The sequence below is a fragment of the Gobius niger genome, assembly GCF_951799975.1.
Source record: "Gobius niger genome assembly, chromosome: 14".
Lineage (NCBI taxonomy): Eukaryota > Metazoa > Chordata > Actinopteri > Gobiiformes > Gobiidae > Gobius > Gobius niger.
In genome coordinates this window covers 5,134,319-5,156,643 of record NC_136865.1, presented here as the reverse complement: position 1 = coordinate 5,156,643, position 22,325 = coordinate 5,134,319, and the positions used below count along the sequence as shown (strand labels likewise).

Here is a 22,325-nt window from a genome sequence, read left to right as displayed (position 1 = left end):
GACAAAAATGTGATAAAAATTTGACAAAAAAATGACAAAAATGTGACGAAAATGTGATAAAAGAATGGACGAAAAAATGACAAAAATGTGACAAAAAATGTGACAAAATGTGACAAAGAAATTACAATAATGTGATAAAAATTGGACAAAAAAATTACAAAAATGTGACAAAAAAATGATAAAAAATTGATAAAAAATGGACGAACAAAAATGACAAAAATGTGACAAAAAATGACATAAATGTGATAAAAGTTTGACAAAAAAATTACAAAAAAATTACAAAAAAATTACAAAAATGTGACAAAAATGTGATAAAAAATTGACGAAAAAATGACACAAATGTGACAAAAAATGACAAAAAAGTGTCTTGAATACCCAACAAAAAAAATGATGAAAAAAAAAATCGTGAGGAAAAAGGTCCTCTCGGTTCAGGCGGGAGTAAAGGGGTTAAACCTACACAACAGAGACACATCCAAACTGGTTATTATCATCACAGTAATGCAACAGTAGAGGTCATGGCGTTGTTGCTCCAGCAGGGGGCAGCAGGCGACCGCTTCCACACAGAGGCAGAGTGGGCGGTGAAAAGTGTGGGCCGGCTGCTGATTGGCTGCCGCTTTAATGACAGGAATCCTAACGAGGGGATATTTATAGACCCCAGAGACTCTCAAATGTCCGAGACGTGTCCCGACCAAATTCACACCCAGACACTCGCAGAAACAACACTGCAACTGCCTCACATTTTCAGGCACGCAAGAGTAACATGTGCAAGATAGGATATGGAAATTGTTAATATCGATTTAATACCGGCTGGAAATAAGAAAAAAGTGTCAAATGCAATTGATTTTTGTGAGTCACCTGACAAAACAGGCAAATTGTTTATAACGCGAATAATGTCAAACAGAACCGTAACCTCTTAACTCCCACCTGAACGGATCCCATTTTCTCCAGTTTGGCTTTACCCTAATCAAAAAGCTTCTTGGGGAAAAAAGCACCAAAACAGCCACAAAGTAATGAGAAGAAAACAAGGATGTAAACGCGACAAAAATTCAACAAAAAATCAACAAAAATTCAACAAAAATGTGACAAAAACTCAACCAAAAAGTGACAAAAATTCAACAAAAACTCAACAAAAACTCAACAAAAACTCAACAAAAACTCAACAAAAACTCAACAAAAACTCAACAAAATGTGACAAAAACTCAACCAAAAAGTGACAAAAATTCAACAAAAATTCAACAAAAATGTGACAAAAAGTCAACCAAAAAGTGACAAAAATTCAACAAAAAATCAACAAAACAGTGACAAAAATTCAACAGAAATGTGACAAAAATTCAACCAAAAAGTGACAAAAATTCAACAAAAATTCAACAAAACAGTGACAAAAATTCAACAGAAATGTGACAAAAATTCAACCAAAAATGTGACAAAAACTCAACCAAAAAGTAACAAAAATTCAACAAAAATTCAACAAAAATTCAACAAAAATTCAACAAAAATTCAACAAAAATTCAACAAAAATTCAACAAAAACTCAACAAAAAGTCAACCAAAAAGTGACAAAAATTAAACAAAAAATGACAATAATTCAACAAAAATGTGACAAAAAGTCAACTTTTTTTTTTACAAAAACTCAACAAAAATGTGACCAAAAATAAAATAAAAACCATAAAAAAGGTGACACAACACAGCAATAACGCGAGGAAAAAGATCAGTTTTGTGGGTCTTAGCTTTCAACTGAGGTGTTGCACAGACCTATATAATGGCCAAAGAGGACAGAATGCATTTGGTTCAGGCGGGTGGTAAGAGGTGAATTTAAGTTACAAAGCTACTAACTGCTCAAACCTTAAAGCATAAAAATAGCAATACTAGGCTATGACATTATTTAGCCTAAAATGCTAACGAATGATTAGCAACTGAAATTAGCTTACAGGCCTAGCATAATACAATATTAAAAAAGTCTCCTGGTGACTGAAATATATACTATTAAAAGCGCTTCTTTTGATATGGATGTTGTGATCGTAACAAATACCATTATTGAAACAGCGATAACGTTAAAGTCACTCGGCAGAACATTCCGGGTTGCTAGCAATGTGACGAGAGCGAGTAACTGTTAATGATAAACAAATTGCTTGATTTATTAGAATCTATTTAGAAATTAACAAATTGCTTGATTTATTAGAATCTATTTAGACATTTTAATTTAATGGCACATGCTCTGTTGGAACGACCTGTAGAAATATCACATTAATGTTGTATTATTCAAGGTAGTTTTCAGTGAGTCTGTCATTCGGTCCAACGAGGTTTATCAAACAGTAAAATGTGTCGAATTAGTTTTCACTTTTGCACTAAAGTTCACCCCAAAGAGTTTCAATCTTTTTTTAGAGCTAAAAAGCTTTGACCAATGAGGTTGAATAATGACAAAAAGTCAAATGATTCCATATTTGTTGTTAAAAAGTGGGATTGTTTAATGAACTGTAGTTTTATATTTGTAGATCCATCACTACTATATATCGTTTCACCCGCAAATGTTGTCCCGTGCTCTGGTCGGAAGTGGCCCGTCCGTTCCCAGAGCACTGGCGGTGTGAAAGCTTCCTGTCCTGCGGAGGTGAGCGGAAGTCTTAAACGCCACATTTTAACTGCCCCGCGTGCACCTGGACACTGCAACACCCCCCCTTTTCCCTCCCCCCTCGTTCCCCCTCGCACCTCCCTCTTGTCACGGAAACCCCGAGCTCCGCGCGTACAGCCGGAGAGTAATTGGCAATTTCCGAAGGTCCTCCCGTTCTCGATGGCCCGGCGCACTTAGCACTCCCGAGGCATTTCCTGGACTCTTTCACCTGCGGCGCTCCACCTCACGCCCCGCGCTCTAATGGGGAGGGGGTGGGGGGGGGGGAACTGAAGAGCCGCTGTTCTGAGGAGTACGGCTGGGCGGTGACGGGATTCAGTTCAATGTGCTCTTTTAACATTGGTGAGGAGACCGGGATAGGAGCGGCTGAACTAATGCAAATGTCGGATCATGCCTGAACTCTATGTCCTTTTAGGGCCTTTTTGACCCCCCCAGCAATTATTAGGTGGAAGATTATATCAATGTTGTGGCTTCTATCATTTTAAATCTCCAGAATATGAGAAATTATTCATTATTACTCATGAACTTTTACTACTGTTAGGATATGTCATTTGGTAAAACGAAGTATATCAGACAGCACAATGGTACATTTTCTTGCCTTTACACTACTGATACAAGGAAGGTTTTGATTATTTAAGAGAAAAAAATCCATCACCAGCGTTGACCAATGAGGTGGAATAATGACAAAAAATGATGTATTAGGGCTGAAAGAAATGAACATTTAAGAAATTAAAATCGAAAAAGTAACAATATATCGTTATCGTATCGATATCGAGATATGAACATTCAATAGATTTTCATCAATAAAACTACACTCTTTTGTAATATGTTTTTATTTTTCTGAAAAATGGTTCACCTTACCCATAATAATATCGTATCGATATCGAGATATCTGGCATGAATATCGAGATATGAAATTCTGTCCATGTCGTTCAGCCATACTATGTCCATCCATCCATCCATTTTCTTCCACTTGTCCGGTGCCGGGACCTGGGCAACGTTGCACCAGTCTTTTATGGCTCCTCCTGCAGGTGGTGGGTCCACGGGAGGTCGGCCTCACGATTCTCAGGCCTGTCGGTCTCTCATAAGGAGCTTCTGGGAGACCCAGGGCAAACCCCTCCACCAAACCCCTCCACCACGTTAAGGTGGCGGTTCCAGGAGGGGGCCCTACTATGTATGTTGTTAAAAAGTGGTATTATTTAATTAACTATAGTTTTGTTTGTAGCTCTAAGGTTGTATTTTGCCGTGTTAAGTTAGTTCACATTCAGTTTATTAAAACATTTGGAATTGTTTTACCAAATGACAATTTTTAAAGACATTCCTGTTATTTATTTTAACTAAATACAAAACAACATTTGACGCACGTGACCATTGCTGAAATATAAAATGCACATGAACGTAAACCTGGCTTTTAATGGTAGTGATTTGTTAAAGGAAAAAAAAAGTTTTGTAAAGATGAGAAGATAGCTCAGAAAACTGCGGTATTTGCCGTTTGCTTCAACAAACTATACAAATTGTGAATCATATTTCCATTTTTCTTGGCAGACTTATCCACTTCTACGACATGCGAGGTTGCGAGCTGTCATTTTTATTGCAAAGGAAACTACAATCCAGAGTGATCCATTATGAGCTGCATTATGGCCAAAGCAGACGCTGACGTTTCCCCCGTCTAAGAATCAGTCTGTCACAGGCGCCCGTCACAGTCATGGTGGGACTGACACAAAATGACTGTATTACGGCGTTACAGTGATGAGCCGTCAGCGCCGGAGGGCAGACAGGCTCAGGCTTATACTGCTACCAGCCCGGAGAGGGAGAGGGAGGAGGAAGAGGAGGAGGAGGGAGAGAGGGACCACCGAGTGAGATCACTGCTTAACCAGACGACACATGGACAGAGGCTTGTTGAGCAGCATTTTGCAATAACACCATATTGAATAACTGTTCAACATGACACCATCTTCACTTCATCATGTAATAAAAGCACATTTCGAACTCCTTCATATTTTTACCGATCACATATGCTAGCACTTGAATAAGCATAGTGGGTTTTTTTGGCGGTCCGCCTAGTTCACCCCCCAGCACCGTCTCAATCCGAGCTCCGACTGAAACTAACCACCTACTTTCACACTTTGAAATCGGTGTAAATCTTCGTGTAGTTAGTTATGCATTGATGATTTCAACATCTGTTTTGAAAAATGACATTGCAGCTTTAAACCCTCTTGTACGGCAACACAACGGGGACAAAACTTCATCCTTGTGGTGAGTCGGTGACAGCACATCCACACAGCGCCACTGATTCTTCACAGAGTGTGCATTTAAAGGCCTTTCAAATGAACCAAACACGTGAACAAATTGACTCCAAGAATTACCATGGAGCTCTGTGGAGTCCCACCTCTCTCTCTCTCCCTCTCTGTGGGAACTTTGCCAGCGTTTTTTTTTTTTTTTTCACTCCGAGGTGTGAACTCTTAAAAAGGCCAGAACACGGACTGGACGGACTTGAAAGAGGTCTCCAATAATTAGCTAAACATCGACATTGTTACTCAGAGATGATGCACTCGTCAAAGCTTAATGCGTACATGTGCAAACGATTACATCCGAGAACGTGAAAGCCAGAAGCCTCTCTGACCGTGCATGTGAACCTCTGGTGTTTAAAGCCACACTGCGGAATGTTCCAGGGACACAAAAGGGGCATCTCGTCTCGCCTCGCCAACACGAGGTCTGCCCAACATAGCGATTTCGTGGGCCAGGCAAATCCATTATTGCAAACAATCGCAAAGAAATCTGAAAGGATTCCCCACAAGCGTTACCTGCCAAATAAACCTAAACGCTACTTCATGGATAACATGTTAAAAGATAGCAACGTAGTTTTCACCATTATCGGAGGCCATTATTCCAATTATGACGAACTCTCCCAAGATGGTGTTTGGAAGCGTGTGTTGCTGTGCAGTCCTAAAGGCTGTAAAAGAGGGGACTCAGAACACATCCTTGGGGGGGATCCAATGTTGAGAGTCCCAGGAATTGAGGGGCTAATATGATTAACTACATAAACCCAGAGCTGTATTCTTCATTCAGACATTTTTAACCTCTGCAATGCCAGATAAGACGGTAACAACGTGATACATAAATGACAAATTAATATCAGAAGAAAATTGCAATAGAGCTCTTCCATAACTGTCTTGAATGTTGACAATATTTTTATAAAACTATTTCAGCACAGACTTTTCCATGCGTTTCTCTGTTTTTTTTTCTTTCAGAAAATTGCACTAAAGCCAAAAATGTAACTAAATTGCCGTAAGTGTTTCCAAGGAGCTAAAGAAACCTCTACATTGCGCTGTTCTCGTCTTGAGCATTTGGTGTCGCTGGTGCTTCACCGTTGCGCAAGTACCGCTCTCCCTCCAGTTTTTAGAAGAAAGCCGGCGGGAGGCGGGGCTTTGAAGAGCGCCCACTTCCCCTGCGGCTGTGGAAGTGTGTTCTGACTAACACTACACGTTAAACAGAGCAGGGTCACACGGGGAGACGCACTGGGAACAAATGTATGGGGGAATGGTAGTGAGGAAGGTTTACGCGATGCTCAGGGGCCACGTTTCTGCTAAACTTACATGTTCTCTTGAGGTGACGAATTAGGTTGATGAAAAATCCTCATCACAAAATCGTGGAGGGGTTCCATCGGTTGCCAGCAGACCAAAACAAAACACATGGTGACTTAAAAATTCTGTACTGTAATACTGCAACTTCTAGTAAACATTTAACAAAGTTTTCGAAGATTTGACAAAAAATAGTGTTCCAAGTTCAATGCAAAGTGTTGCGATGAACACACTTTGAGCTCACAGCTGCTCGGAGTGGGTCCAGTAAGACACGGCCCGCGGGCTGCATCCGGTCCTTAGGAGGTTTAATCCGGTCCCTGAGGCGATTCTCAAGTTATAAATATTTTTTAACCAATATATTATACATGGAGCTTATTGCACAGAAATGAGTTGAGGAAAAAAGAAGTGTAGTTTGGAGAAAAATGGAAGAAGGGAAAGTGCAACATCGCAATGAAAATTGGTTAGCTTCAAGTTAAACACAAGTTTCATTAAACCTCCATCTATATGGACATTTGAAGTGTAGAATCTGGAGAATTCAGTCGCTGAGTTAGTTTTAACCTCCACTATTGTATTTTTGATCCCCACGCAAAATCCCTCAGCTAGTAACAATATGCTAGTGCTAATGCTAACGACAACTAATCAGAGCTGGGACCGAAACTATGATTAGATCATCTAAAACACATGTGTCAAGGTCAATGTGGCCCGCGAGATGATTTAATGTAATGAAATAACCAGTTTGCTCACTCCAGCCACTAGGGGGCAGCTTTAGAGATCAGGATATAAACAGCATATTACAGCCACGTGGTAAATGGTCAATCTGCCCCAGGGCTATATGTGGCTATAATAGTGACTTATTGCCATTGAATGTGGAGTGAATGAATAATGACTTTATGTAGCACTTTGAGAAACATATGACACAGGCTGACACGAAGCACAATAAGTGTAAGCCATTACTTGAGGCCACAGTCCTTTACAATATATGCGGCCCGCGACCCGCCGTGGGGGCTGAATTTCGGCCTGCGACCCAAACGACTTCGACACCCCTGACCTAAAATAATAAAATCGGCCAGTGCTGGAGTGGCCAAGTATTTGTTTTTACAGGATTTTAGACCAGACATTTGGACATATTGGCCAAAAATATCAGTTGAAAAAATATCGGTCCAAAATATTGGTCAAAAATATCGGCCGAGCATATCTGCATCGGCCAATTAACATCCCAAAATATCGGCATCGGCCTTAGAAAAACCCATATCGGTCGGTCTCTAATTAGAACTGGACTAAATCTGGCACTTCAAAAAAGTAGAGATTAGGCTGCAATTGTTTATTATGGAATGTGCATTGTTAATTTATTTTGTTTTGTTAACTAGCTATTTAGCTCCAATTTGGTGCAGTGTCTCTATGAGCTTAATGTCTCTGTACATTGTCCCTTAAAGAAAGATTAACTTAACTAAACCGCAGTCAACACTGACAGCCCGAAGCACAGGGCTGTGAAGAGTCTGAGTCCAAACAAATGTTACTCAAAATGAAGATTTGGCTACTGTGTGAATAAAACACACGAATGTCTAAGTTGTACCATTTTGTACCAAAATCTGTAAAATTCAAAATTCTTCATGCTTTCCTTCTTGGTTTATAAGCGAAATAAATTTAAAATAAACTACTGTGTCGTAGTGTTTCGCACGCAGTGTCTCTCCTGAACAAAATGGAATTCACCTTGATAAGGGTCGGCGCGGTGATAAAAGAGGGGTTTTCCCGCACATTTTGGTTCTGATAAATATTTGCCCAACAGATGCTTGTGCTTGGTGGTCACGCACTTTTATAAAGCTTTTCTTTTTTCTTTGCTCAAAACTGACCAACTTGTGTGGGGTATTAACGCGCTTTTATGAGTCTGACGTCACTTATGGGAATGATGGAGTGCGGCGGGAGACAAGAGACCCTCGGGCGGCACTGAGTCAGCCTCCCATGAACAAAAGAGCGCTCAGATCTAAGTCACATTATTAATTTATCTGACAAGAAAATACCGCCTCCTTCTAATGCCTGGGAACGAATGCCTGGGCTCGGTTTTGGAAAAATACCTAATGACGCTTTTAATAGTTATTCATTTTTGGCAAATTGTCGCATGGTGGTTATGATTAGATTTGCAATTTATGATTTTTATTCCTAGCTAAAAAATGTTGTTCTCTTTCAGACACAGACCCGCGGGTGCTGGAGAAGCAGGAGCAACAGCAGCCCACCTACCTGGCCCTGAGCTACATCAACAGGTACTCCTTACATACAGCATCAACTTAGCCGTTTAACGTTCTCAAGGAGTGGGTTGGAAAAAGATCTAAAACTAAAAACACAATATCCAATACTTTCACTTCCTGATCATCAAATGGGGTGTTTCCACTGGCAGACTCAGGTCAGTGTCTGGTCAACCCGGGAAGGCGAGCGTCTCCACTGCCAAGGCCAGGGCCAAACCAGTCTGACCAGGCATACGTTTTGGGACCAACCTCTGGCTGTGGCCTAAACGTGCTGAACCGAGACTAATGGCCTATTCATACTCCACGAGACGCAAGAACTTTCTGACACCCAGAGCTGCAATAGGCCGATGTTTGCAATACCGTGACTGATACATTTTACAATAGTTTGAGCTCAAATGACTAGTTTCATTTCTATAAATTCATGTTTGCTTTGGCTGCTGAAATGTGGGGTTGGCAGTAAGACTGCCGAACTGGAGAATGAAATGTCAGAGCCCAGACAAACTTTGTTCTTTTTCTTTTTGCCTCAAGAACAAGAACAAAGTTCTTGCATCTTGTGGAGTATGAACAAGCCTTAACATGACGTAAAAAGACGCTGGTGTCTGATTGTCAAACGAGAGCGAGGACAGCCCTCAATATTAACATACAGGTCATACTGATTTAATATTTCACATCATCCGCTGTCTTTTAGCTGCTTCTTTCCTCTTGTATTTGCCTTGGCACCTCTGAATGATTCCATAACCCCACCAACAAGCAGTAATTGTTTCAATAAATTGATCTAGTGGTGTGACAATATTATCGATTTTTATCGATATATATTGCAATATTTTGCGCCACAATACGATACCGATGCTTGTTATTACAATATCGATAATTTTGATGACGTCAAGCATATTAAAGAGCCAGCAGAGCTGTACTGGTCAATTGAGAGCAAATAACGGTCAAGAATTCAGTCAGAGCAGTAGAGGGCAGCACTACAATGTCAATCAAGCATTAGGACCAAATACAGTCACATCACATATATTACTTTAAATGATAGTTTTTATTTTGCCTATTTATTTCAGAAATAAGGTTATCTTGTTCATGTATTCATTTTTGACACAGCACTAGTTTCTCAAGCATTTAGATGTAAAGTGGTGCCACTGACAAAGTGGATCAATCGGCCCATTTTTAGTAAGTCTGGTTTTAGTTATTTACTTATTTATGCCAGAGAAAGTAGAACAATGTAAATGAACTAAACGTGTAAACTATGAAGCATGTAGTTGTTTAGCAAGTAAGGATGTTAAAAAAGGTTAAAAATCATAGTTGTTTCTCTATAATAATGATATAGTTATGTTATTTTATTCAATACGCCGATTACTGCAGTATTGGTGTATTGTGAGGTTGTCATTATCGTGAGCCATGAATTGTGAAGTATCCAGAGGTTTCCACTTTTGTATGGATGTAGTGAAGCTATGGTGAGTGTTTTTACTTCCCGAAGAAATAATTAAGCTGAGCAAGATCAGGAGCCGCACTTCTAACTAAGGTCACTTCTGTTATTTAAAAAACATGGCACAGGCTTGTGCTCTTCTCACCTCTGTGATGGAGCTGCTGCTGCTCCGGGCTCAGAGCGAGCTCCGACAGTGTGCTGAATGTCTCTCCTTGACCGTCACCCGCAACCTACAGATGAAAAAACCAGGATGAGGTTTAAAGGCCCTGTACCTGATTTTTTTTTTTTAAATTTAATAGTACTGACATGGAATTAGTTTTGTTGTCCTTCATTATACTGAATGTGCAGTGGATTGGGAAAGAAACATCTATAGTTAGCATGCTAGGCTAGTTTTTGTTTGCATTCTTGTGACAGTATGTTGAAAGTTGTGAAATGCACTTATAAACTCATCCCTGTGAAGAACTGGGATGTTAGAAATGCGTTTGGACCCAGAGGCGGGGGGAGGAGCCAAAGTATATAAGTAAGAGTAAAATGAAATATTTTTACTTAAAGGTGCACTATGTAACTTTTTGGTGTAAAAAAAAAAAAAACCTTTTGATATTTGTGCATATTTGACCTTTTAGTGACTCAGTGGCGTTATGGGTGCTCATGGCACCTTTGCTTTCCCTCACAGTGGCCTCTATGATGCTCCAGAATCAATTGTTTTGGGGATTTCTGGCCAGTTTCTGGAACGAACCCGAAAAACAATTGCTCCTGTAGCATCATACAGTTTACTGTGAGGGAAAGCAAAGACGCCATGCTGCACCCGTAACACCACTGAGTCACTAAAAGGTCAAATATGCACAAATATTAAGGTTTTTGTTTCACATAAAAAGTTGCATAGTGCACCTTTAAGTACGTAAGTAAAAAGTAAGAACCCAAATGAATACTCAAGTAAAAGTTGAAAAAAACACTTGGAGAAAATGTTACTTAGTAGTAGGGCTGAAACGACTAATCGATTATTGAAATAGTCAACAACTATTTTAGTAATAGATTAATCATTTTCTGGTTCACACAGACTAAAATGGAGCAAAAATGACATACAAATGTAGTACTTTGTTTATATAGTTAGGGTCTGTGTACATTTTGTTTATATAGTTAGGGTCTGTGTACATTTTGTTTATATAGTTAGGGTCTGTGTACATTTTGTTCATTGTAAATGTCATGAATGAAGCCTCCAACAAACATTTCCCTTTAGTTTACTCCATCAACACATCTTCAAGCAGCCCCACTTAAGCTAAATGTGATAAAAAAAAAAAGAAAAAATACAGAAACAATTACTTGACCAGAGTAGTCAAACTTCCCTGTAGGGGGCAGTGTTAGCCCGGCATTTCGGCGTCGGCGTCAGAACGGAATGGGGAACATGTGTCTTTTACTGTGAGCTTCTTTTATAAAATGACTGACGCCTTCCCACACAGCCTGACTCATCCACGGACCGCACAAACACAATCAGGGCCTTCTGCGCCGCCGACCGCCGCCGCTGCGCGTGCGCCGACCCCGAAGGGCTCGCGCGTACGTACTCAGAGCCCTGTGGTCAAGCAGGCGTCACGCCCCACTAAACGCTCCGTTAAATCACACCAGGGCAGGATGATAACGGTAAAGCCCGGGCCGCCCGAAAGTGTGTTTTCTGCGGTCCGCTGGCACGGCCGTAAATGTCATCTGCGTTTGCGGTGATCTACTGTGATGGCTCAGTCATTCCCGACCGCAAACTTCACTATTAAAACTCCACTCTGCTGGAATAATTACAGCGCTTGGAATGTTTTATTTCCAGCATCAACAAGAAGAGACATTTGGCAGTTCAGGGCTGTATTTTATGTCCCATAAGCATCAGCCATATTTGTCTTAGCGACCAACATGTGGCTCTTTTGGTCATACGTGTGCTGTCATTAATAAACATAGGCAAATGTCTCACATAAACTATTCCAACCAGGACTTTCCACCTGCACATGTAGGTGAACTTGAACTACTGTTGACTTTGAAGGCATCCCATGGTCAAGTGCAGCACTGTTTGTTTTAATTGTTTGTACTTTACGGTTATGGGTGTGAAGGTTTTTAGCAGCACTGTAAAGCACTTTGGAACTATCAGTCACGGAAAGTGCTTAAAAAATTCTGATTCAGTCCTGAAAATAAGTCTGTGCTTAAGAGATAAACATTTCAAAATAAAACAAATTCAAAGACGGGGTATTATACTTTCTGTTGGTGTTTGGTTATACTGTCTTTATGATCTTACACTTTGTTAGTTATTGATCTAAAACAGAGGAATAATATCCAGTAGTTTCACTTCCTGATTTTCAAGTAATCCCCCATGTTAGCCCCTCCCACCTCTCCTTCGCTGCACAGCTATTTCAAGAAAAAAAGAAAGTGATGAATTAATAAAACTCCGCAAGAAACGAAGAGGTGAGGATACATAGGACCTCAGGAACATTTTGTTTAACTTCCACCGCGATACTAATAACAGCTACTGCATAAGGAAAATTCAAAGATTACTCAAAGTTGTGCTAGAGGGTCAAAACCAGTGTCAATTTTGACAACATATTTTAATTTAGTTTTAGTCTTAGTCTTTTGACAAAAATGTAATTCGATTTTAGTCTAGTTTTAGTCAAAAAATATCTTCAATTTTAGTCTAGTTTTCGTCGACTAAAATTGCATGTCTCGACTAAATTTAAGACGAATTTAGTCGACTTTGCATTGATAATATTCATTATAATCATATTTAATCTGTTCCTCTGCTTCATGGAGCTGCTCCACATGAACAAAGCTCAGAGCTGATCATTTGGCAGAGAATTTCCATGATCTGAGGCTCTTTCAGACGGTCAATAGAAGTTTGGATGATTTTAGTCTCTCCCTTTCATTTTTATTTAGTCTTATTTTAGTCGACTAAAATATCTGGACATTTTAGTCATAGTTTTAGTCTCATGAAAAACTTTTAATTTAGTTTTAGTCCAATTTTAGTCGTCAAAAATATCACTTTGACTAAAATTAAGACTAAATATTTTAGTCGACGAAATCAACACTGGTCAAAACACAGCTAAAGGTATGTCTGTGATGAGAGAACATTGCAACATAGTAAAAAGCTCTAAAAAGTTGATTTGCATATTACCTCCTTAAAACAGCATTAAGTTTGGAAAACTAAAATTTGATTTTTTTTTTAGAACTCCCTTTGTCACATCCAAGTTTGGAAGGGGCTGGGGGGGGTCAGGCGGGAGACCACACTCGCGTATTTTGAGAATGTCCAAAATTAATTGATTATTGGAAATGTTAGGGGAAGCGTTTAAGTTTTGCGAAGTAATTCCTGGAAACTGAACCACAGTCACCCAGTTACCCATTTGACCAAAGCAGGGATCTAGAAGTGTTGAAAGTAGGCGGGTGCTCGGTTTGCATGAATGTAAACCTGTGTGTAAACCTCGCCGATGTCTTATCCGGCTGACTTCCTGTGCGGCAGGTTCATGACGGACGCGGCGCGCAGGGAGCAGGAGACCGTGAAGAAGAAGGCCACGCCCAAGCTGTCCCTGTCCATCACGGGGGGCGTGTCCCGCAACAGCACGGCCACGCCCCCTCGCCACACCAGCGGCAACCTGACCCCGCCCGTGACCCCGCCCATCACGCCCTCGTCCTCGTTCCGCAGCAGCACGCCCACAGGTACGACAGGTGTGTGTGTGCACGCCCCCACTCGCAGGGAGGGTCTCTCGGTCGTCCAGGTAGCAGAGGTTTTCAAATATTGACGACTGGTTTATTATTATTTCGAGTTACCGTTCAACAAATGGCAGGTGAACATGTTTTTGGGCTCAGTATTTATCTATTTTCTCCCTTTCTGCCTCGGGCAAATTGTGTTCCTTTGTGTTTTGTGTTTATTGCTACTTACGTTTAAGACATGGCTAAGTTAATTTAGAACTAAGATTTCTTGTCACTTTTATGCTTTAGAGTCAGATCATACATTTGATTACCTCAATTTATCGAACGTCAGGATTCGTCGTGACAAGCCGAGACTGGATAGGACATGGCCGATATACCGATATTTGGGTATTACACGATATTGGCCGATATCTCCGGAACCAAAGGTGATGGAGACTTTTGCGTTGGAAAGACCTCAGTTAGGGCTTTATAATGAGCCCCTCCAAAACTTCCTCGGCCTCAGGAGCGGAGAAACATCGCAGTGAAAATCGGTCACAAGTTTGTACACCTATTTTATATATTTTATGTTTTGGAACCATAAGAGGTAGAGACTTGCCGTTTCTTGTTTTGGAATCTACTGTATTTTCCGGACTATAAGCCACACTTTTTCCATAGTTTGAAAGGGGGTGCGTCTTATCCTCGAGTATTATGTGATTTCCCCCCCCCCTTTTGTTAAAATTCAAATATATAATTTCACATGCCACTAGAGGGCACTGCAGACTAATCGAGCAGCAGTAGGAAAGTTTGGAGTGAGCAAGAAGCGGAGGTTGCTCTTCGAGAAGAAAACAAAACAAGGCTAATCACGGGATAAAAGCTAGATGACCTCAGCTAGAGGAATGAGTTTGTAAATGAGAGCTTGAAAAACGTGCTGCCGGGAGAGGTTTGCCAACGGTGCAGTTATGCCTCCGTGCCCAGGTAGTTGCCAAGGCGATTGTTCAGAAGTGACACCGAAGATGAAAATTTGAATGGGATTAGTGATTTGGAGTGAGATGGAGAGTTTGGTATGTTCTTTATGCTATAGCTATCTGAACTGTTTATGTGACGTTAACAAACCACACACCTATTTAGTCCGTTGTTTATGCTTCATGTAGCTAACCAATCAATACTACGGAGTGACTTATGTATGTTTTTTCCTTCTTCATTACGCATATTTTAGCTGGTGAGTCTTATACTCTGGAGTGACTTATAGTCCGGAAAATACGGTACTGATTTTTGTCTTTCAAACAAGCTCCCTCTGACGATCCTACTAAACCTGAATGCCCTAAATAAATCAGCTATAATCTCTAAGAGAGCACAGGGGCCTCAAGCATTAGCTACAGCATTCTCATTGTGTATCACAAACCCATTAAAAGCTAGTCCTGCGGGAGCGAACGCCACAAATACAACTTGGAAATAACTTTTACACACATGATGGCTGTGTCTGGCTCAGGAGACAGGTGAGAGGCCTCTTTCTGAGCGACTGTACCTTTGACATGTTTCCAAAAGGAGTGAACTGATCACACTTTCGAGCGTGTCCCAGATTTAGCTTCTAAAGTCTTAAAAAGGTCTTTCATTTGACTTCAGGACTCCTGCATTCACCCTGATTTGATCTCATTAACAGCAGGGGTAATGCGTTACTGAGAAGGTCGACTAATGCCGCTTGTAGGCCCACGGTCAGGAGTACCTAGCAGCCGGATTAGCCTTTCCCCGCCTGGTTTAGGTTGATGGGGGGAGCTGGCTCTTTTCCGCGGCGCACACTGTGTTAACGACCGTGCCTGGTCCCGCTGAGCGCTGGCATGAGGCCTCGTGTTGCTTAGCCCGGGAGCAGATGTGCGCGTCCAGCCCTTTCAACATGTGCCAGGGTGCCATCTATTTCCTGGAGGGAGGAGGGGGGCGATGGGGGGCTTCCTGCGCGGCGGTGGTGATAGTAGTTCTAGTGGTAGTTATTGGGGGGGGGGGGTTCGCTGGGCGTTCCGTGTGACCGTCTCAGCGCACATGTATGAGAGTGGGGGGGGAGAGGCTCGGCTCGCTCGCACTTAATCACACCCTTTCTCCTGCCAGCAGTGTTTTTCGCTCGCAGAAACAAACACTTTTGGGCCAAACGGCGCATTTCTGCCTCTTTCCACAACCAGTAATTAGAAGTGGAGTGCTATATTAGGGAAAACATGGCTCTTGCGGGAAGTCGTTACGTTGGTTTGGTGTGCTTGGTTTTAAAATAGGTTAAGTATTGTTGATTGGATGTAATCTCAGAGTGTGAATAACATTAGCGAAGTAATATCATTGACTACGTTTACGTGCAGTCAATAACCCGCTCATAACCGGAATATTAGCAATAACCTGATAGCACACGGCTATGTAAACACAAGCAAAAAAAACAAAACAGAATATGCTCAAATTCCAGCCCTGGGTTACTCCTTTTCTGGTCATGTATACACGACTCCCCATTGAAAGGAACATTGATATGTCTTCTGCGCATGCTCTATCCACAAGGAATCTTACAGGAAGTACTTGTATGTGCGGCCTGGTGGTTCTTTGGTTGACGGTAGAAAGCACTGAGATAGCATATTTGCGTCATGATGTTCTCTGTGCGTTGAGACGTTGACCGCTGGATCGGGATACAGTGGTCCCTTGCTATACATCCGTTTCCAATGACTTCACGCATAGTTCTGGCGGCCATTTTGAACACCGAAGTAGAACTATGCAGTACTACAACACGTAACAATATCTCTACTCAGGATGAAAATGAAAGACAACTGATTGACAGTGGCATTTTTATGTACTCGTAATCATTGCTCATGTCAAGAAAGTCTCAGTCTGAGCCAGTGTTTAAGCTGCTCAAGAAGGTAGCATGCTACCGCTTAGCACCTGCCTCAACACGATAAACACATGTGTGGCTCACATCTATGAACACTGAGGAAATACTACAGCTCAGCTCTGACCTCTATCACATGTATCCAAGGCTAGATGTTTGTGGTTCAGGGCTTTCTCTTGGAGAGGTCAGACCTGAGCTGTTGAAGCTAAATGCTAACTGGTAGCATGCTAACAACTCTGACTGACAGGTTTCTTCTCATAAACGTCTCTGGGGCCGTGTTTTTACTGTTTTCTTCTTGAGCAATGATTACGAGTACATAAAAATGCCACTGTCAATCAGTTTTCTTTCATTTATTTCCTGAGTAGAGATATTGTTACATGTTGTAGTACTGCATAATTCTACTTCGGTATTCAAAATGGCCACCATAACAACAAAAGTCACATGACTAAAAGGCATGTATACAGTGGTCCCTCGCTTTAACGCGGTTCACCTTTCGCGGATTTCTTTTTAGCACAATTTGTATAAGCAAAAGTGTATAAAGTGTGTGATGAGGATTGACCTTCATCCGAATACTGACAGCATGTAAACGTAGTCATTGGGGGAAGACTTTGTGAAAAGGACAAAACTTGCAGCAGAGTACTTGCTGCTGAAAGGTCAGTGGCCAAAGTACTTTTAATTACTTGAGCAAAAGTAGATCATTCCTTGTCAAGTATTGCTTCAATAAAAGAAAAAGTTGCACTGTAAAATACACCTGACTCTGCCCGCATTTGCCTCTCATTTTAGATGGTTGAGGTTAGTTGAGATTTAAGTCATAATACTGTCACTGCACAGCTTGTACTTGGAGGCAAATCACAAAAGGACAAACCTTCCTTGTCTTTTTCTTTACTTCGACTCGCACTTTTTGAATTTATACTCTGACTCAAACTAGCACTCAGTGACTAGGACTCAAAAAATGACTTGGGCTTGAAAAAATTGTACTTGGACTAAAACACATCACCGCGGCTCTGACGTCGCCCCCCGGCCTCTGTCTCTCTCCCCCCCAGGCAGCGAGTATGACGAGGAGGAGGCAGACATGGAGGAGTCGGACAGCGATGAGTCGTGGACCACCGAGAGCGCCATCAGCTCCGAGTCCATCCTCAGCTCCATGTGCATGAACGGAGGAGAGGAGAAGCCCTTCGCCTGCCCCGTGCCCGGCTGCAAGAAGAGATACAAGGTATACACGCACACAAACCAGCCAACCAACCAGCCAACCAACCAGCCAACCAACCAACCAACCAACCAAACAAACAAACAACCAACCAACCAGCCAACCAACCAGCCAACCAACCAGCCAACCAACCAAACAACCAACCAACCAACCAACCAAACAAACAAACAAACAACCAACCAACCAACCAACCAACCAAATAGACCGATTCACACAATAAGCTTATTTCACTAAACCGACTTCCTCCATAGCTTTATATTAGAACTTATATATTTAAATACTTTTTTTCTCTCAGCACACATTTTTCACACTCTGGGGAAGCCATTCTCAAACTCGAGAGCATCATGGCCCCCCTTATAGACCTGAACTTCTCTATTTTTATGCCTTTACTCAAATGGCAATAATTGTAGACTAAACGTAAACTTAATTTCAAAATCAGTGCATCTTTTAAGTCTTTGATGTGTGGCCCACTTTGGGAACAAAACATCTCTACTTAAAGTTGGAAAGGCACCAGATTTTCCTGTCTTATCCTAAAGCCACACTGCGTAACCTTTCATCCAATACATTTACAACAAATTGTTTTTTGTTTTGCTGGCACCTACAGTAGGGGAATTCAACATTTTGGTGTTTAACAATATCAGCCATTGGCCGATGTAATGTCGCTAAAAGGCCGGTATTTCCGGAACCGAAAGTGAGACAATTTGCGTAGGAATTACTACCTCAGTCAGGGCTTTAAAATGAGTCCTCCCACAACTTCATAGGCCTCAGGGGAACTGAGAAACATCAACTTTGTAAACCTAGGATCATGTTTTATACGTTTTATGTTGGAGATTTTGATTATAATGTCTTACAGTTTTTTTGTCCTTCAATCTCCCTCTAAAGTACCTACTAAACACTAATATCCTAACTAAATCAACCATATACCTCTAATATAGCGCCCTCTGCCCCTCTGTCACAGTTTAACAATGACACATTTTACAGTTTAGAGGCTTCATACACAGGATTATAAACAGGGCATCGGTCAATAAAAAAATCAGCATCAGGCGTAAAAAACATAATGACCTGTCGACCTGTACTGGCAACATTATAATCCAAAATATTACGCAGTGTTCCTTTAATGTGATAGTCTGTAAGTTTGAATGTTTTATAAGTTTAAAAGATTTCTTATATTTGAGCAGCTTGGCCTGCAATTTTACCTAATGTAAAGTAATATTATATAAATCAGGAAGGGGGGACATGATAGTTAACTTTTAAATTTCTACTCTCTCTCCTTATTTTTGCAATATTACAGACTATCACATTAACAATAACATATGTCAATTACAGCCAGATTTACTGAGCTTTTATTTTAACCTAAAAACTTTGTAAATTTTTCCCCCATCAAAAACTAGTTTACTCAAAGATGGAATATATATAAAAATATATTTTTATACCATTTCTGCAATTTCATTTGTATGCCTAAAATGTCCAGCAGATTTTCTTATATTAATCAGTAACTACATTACATTACAGTGATTACATTATATATTTTTTTCCACTATTCGTCTCATCTTAACTGTTAGCTATGTTAGCCTTCCGTTAGCGCTAACCGTGCTGCACCTTTGACATTTCAACATATTCCAGTCTTCATTGTGTCCAGCAGAGGGCATTGTTTAGTCCATTAAATCCAATTCATCTGGCCATAAGAAACAAAAACGGCAGTGAAGTGAGTTTACATGAGCGTTGCTCGACCGTGCAGCAGACAGCGCCGAGCCTGTGAGACAGTGGCTCTGTTTGTGCCCTGGCGCTTCATGGATCATCCGAGATAACAGCTCTGCCCGAGGAGGTGTCTACACTGGCTCCACTGTCGCACCCAGATTGATTTATTTGCATTTCATTCTGTCTCCTCCTTTTCTCCACTCAGATTCCAAACAGGACAGGCTTTGACTAATGAACCCACAGCTAGGGTAGCTCACACACACACACATAAAAAAGAAAAAAAAGAATTGAAAATGGTTGCAATCAGCAAATCACAAAGAGTGACATTATTTAGTCAGTGTACCATTCTTTGCAACATATTATCCTGTCTCTGACGTTTGGTTGTTTGTTATGTAGTTTACACGTCTAAAAGCATAAATGCATGTGTTTCTTGCATTCATTTCGCAGTTCATATTTCAGTCTTCTCTTTGCCGGCTGTGCCTGGGATAAATGAACACCTTGCATGCTATGTTTTGAAATACTTTAAAGTAACGAGTCTCATAAAATGAAGGCTTGTTAGAGAAAGTAAACAGAATTTAGATTTTTAGGAAAAGTGCCTTAGTTTCTTTCTTTCTATGTGGTGGAGAAATGTTTGGACAGAGAGCTTCATCCATTTACGGCTCTCGATCCGGCTCGAAGGACCATTTCTAACACATAATGCAAATTACAAAAATCTGTCAAATATGTCTTGTAACTTCAAAGATTATGGACATTTTTTTGCAGAAAAAAAAAGTTAATATTTGTGCGTATTTGACCTTGTAGTGGCGGCTGAATGAGTGGTCAGGACAGTACCTTTACTTTCCAAACAAGGAGGATCCTAGAGACCACTGTGATGGAAAGTAAAGGCGTCATGCTGACCTCTCATACAGCCACTGGGTCACTACAAGGTCAAATACGCACAAATGCATCTTTAACATTATAGAGAGGACTTACAGTAAATAAGATAAGATAAGACAGCCTTTATTGATCTCACAATGGAGAAATGTACTAAATATGAACTGCTCAAGGAGCACATGCATTTCATTGCTACCTTTCCGGAAAAGTAGCAATATAGTTTTAAGCACGTGGACCTAAAACTATCACACAAATACATGTACTTTTAATAATAGAATTTATATTTCTAAATAAGATTACTTTGCGGTTAAGTTAATTCTTTTGGAAACAGGACTGTGTGTCGTGTAATTGTGAAAAGTCAGGGTTTATTTATTCACTTCTTGAGGAAAAAAAGGATAACAAGGCACATGAAGAAAATGTAAATCATGAAAAAAAAAATGGAGCATGTTGTAAGAAAAGGTTACGCGACACAAAAAGCAGGTGTTATCCATAACAAGACCACATGTTTGCAGACACCGTTTTATAAAAGCATTTTTGAAAGCTAACCGCAACCATGCAAATCACGGCTTTGATTCATCTCGTGGCCCTAATTCAAAATCTTTCTAACAATCATCCACCAAACCGGTTGTGTCTGTTCCCGCAGAATGTCAACGGGATCAAGTACCACGCCAAGAACGGCCACCGCACTCAGATCCGCGTGCGCAAGCCCTTCAAGTGTCGCTGCGGAAAGAGCTACAAGACCTCCCAGGGCCTGCGGCATCACACCCTCAACTTCCACCCGCCCGTGTCCACCGAGGTCCTGCGCAAGATCCAGGGATAGTCCAGCCCCCCCACCCCCCCCCCCTACCCCCCATCACTGCACCGCTCAAAATGAACGGAGATGAGCCGAGAATGTTAGCAATACAAAGCGCGAACCCGACAGCGCGGCTTGTTTTCGGGGGCGACAGTGGCTCAGGTGGTCGAGCGGTCGCCTCGTAAGTGGAAGGTCGGCAGGTTCGAAACGACTCTCATTGGTACGCACTGTTGTTGTGTCCTTTGGCAAGACAATACCGCCAACTCGCTGATGGGAGAATACGGTGTGTGAGCGTCCGCGAGTCAAAAAAAACAAATAACAAAACATTCAAGTTTCAAACTGGAGCCAGTATTTATCCTCATGCGATTTTAATCTATTTATTGATTTGATTGTTTTTTTTTTACTTCTTAAAATGGTTGGATTAGTGGATATGAAGTACTTTGCCTCAATCCTTTTCACACAGTTCAAAATCAGAATCATTTAACTGATCCTAAAAAGGAAAAGATACACTTAGAAGGAACTTTGCAATGAAAAAATGTACAATAAGTTTAATAAATGACATAAGAGATAATGGCCTTAGTCATTTCAATGCATTTCGATGTAAAATGCATGGAAAATAATGTAGATGAAATGAGATTTGGTTGAGATTAAGTTCAAAACAAAACAAAGAAAACAAACACATCCTTCTCCAACCGAATAACTTTTAATGGTTGACTACACACCATCACTCCACTTAAAGTGTTAGCAAAGCTTTCATCATCATTTATTAATCATTAATAAGCACAAAACAGTGATTAATATGATTGTTTAAACCATGAGTATGTTTAGACCCTACAAGCCAACGAGCCCCAGCCCTTTTATAGCGGCAGTGTTTACAGTTACTACGGCAACGCATGCAGCATCAACTCAGGTGTTTTGTAAATAATGACGAAATGATGATTCCCGATGCTTTACTAACGTGTTACAAAGGCTTCAGAGAGTGTAGTCATTGTGACGTAGGGGCTCTTGAGCCAAATTTAAACTTTTACAGAAATTTATTTGCAGTTTGGCTATTTTATTGTGAATTTTATATGGAAACGCACCATTTCTTTGCAGAGTTCAGTCGATTTAGGCATTGACCATAAATTCTCAAAGCAAAAAAATATCAAAAAACTTCTATAAAAGACATTTAAGTGTCATTCTATGTATATGAGTTGGGGTAGAAGTGTCTTGCCAATGGACTTCCCGTACGTGCTCACGCTGGACATCGAACCGCTGACCTTCCCAATCCCCGGCGACTGCTTACAACATTTCCGTACAGCTGATCCCAAGGGGAAACAAAACTACTCAGAATTCCAGCCATTTCAACTGATCCCGGGTTCATTTTCTGCGGTGCGCCAACCC

The 22,325-nt window shown here is 40.9% G+C and overlaps 1 protein-coding gene across 2 annotated transcripts in view; it reads left to right on the top strand.

The window, feature by feature from the left end:
- Window positions 1–21,247, top strand: part of LOC306974163 (juxtaposed with another zinc finger protein 1) — a 38,531-nt gene extending 17,284 nt beyond the window's left edge. Inside the window, exons 2-5 of one of the 2 annotated variants that reach the window (XM_079571333.1) lie at window positions 8,389–8,461; window positions 13,351–13,556; window positions 17,415–17,584; window positions 20,793–21,247. In XM_079571333.1, coding sequence (XP_079427459.1) covers window positions 8,389–8,461; window positions 13,351–13,556; window positions 17,415–17,584; window positions 20,793–20,969 — 626 coding nt within the window. In that variant the 3' untranslated portion in view covers window positions 20,970–21,247. The remainder of the gene's footprint in view (window positions 1–8,388; window positions 8,462–13,350; window positions 13,557–17,414; window positions 17,585–20,792) is intronic. The other variant, XM_079571334.1, reaches the window with a different exon arrangement.
- Window positions 21,248–22,325: the final 1,078 nt, after the last annotated feature.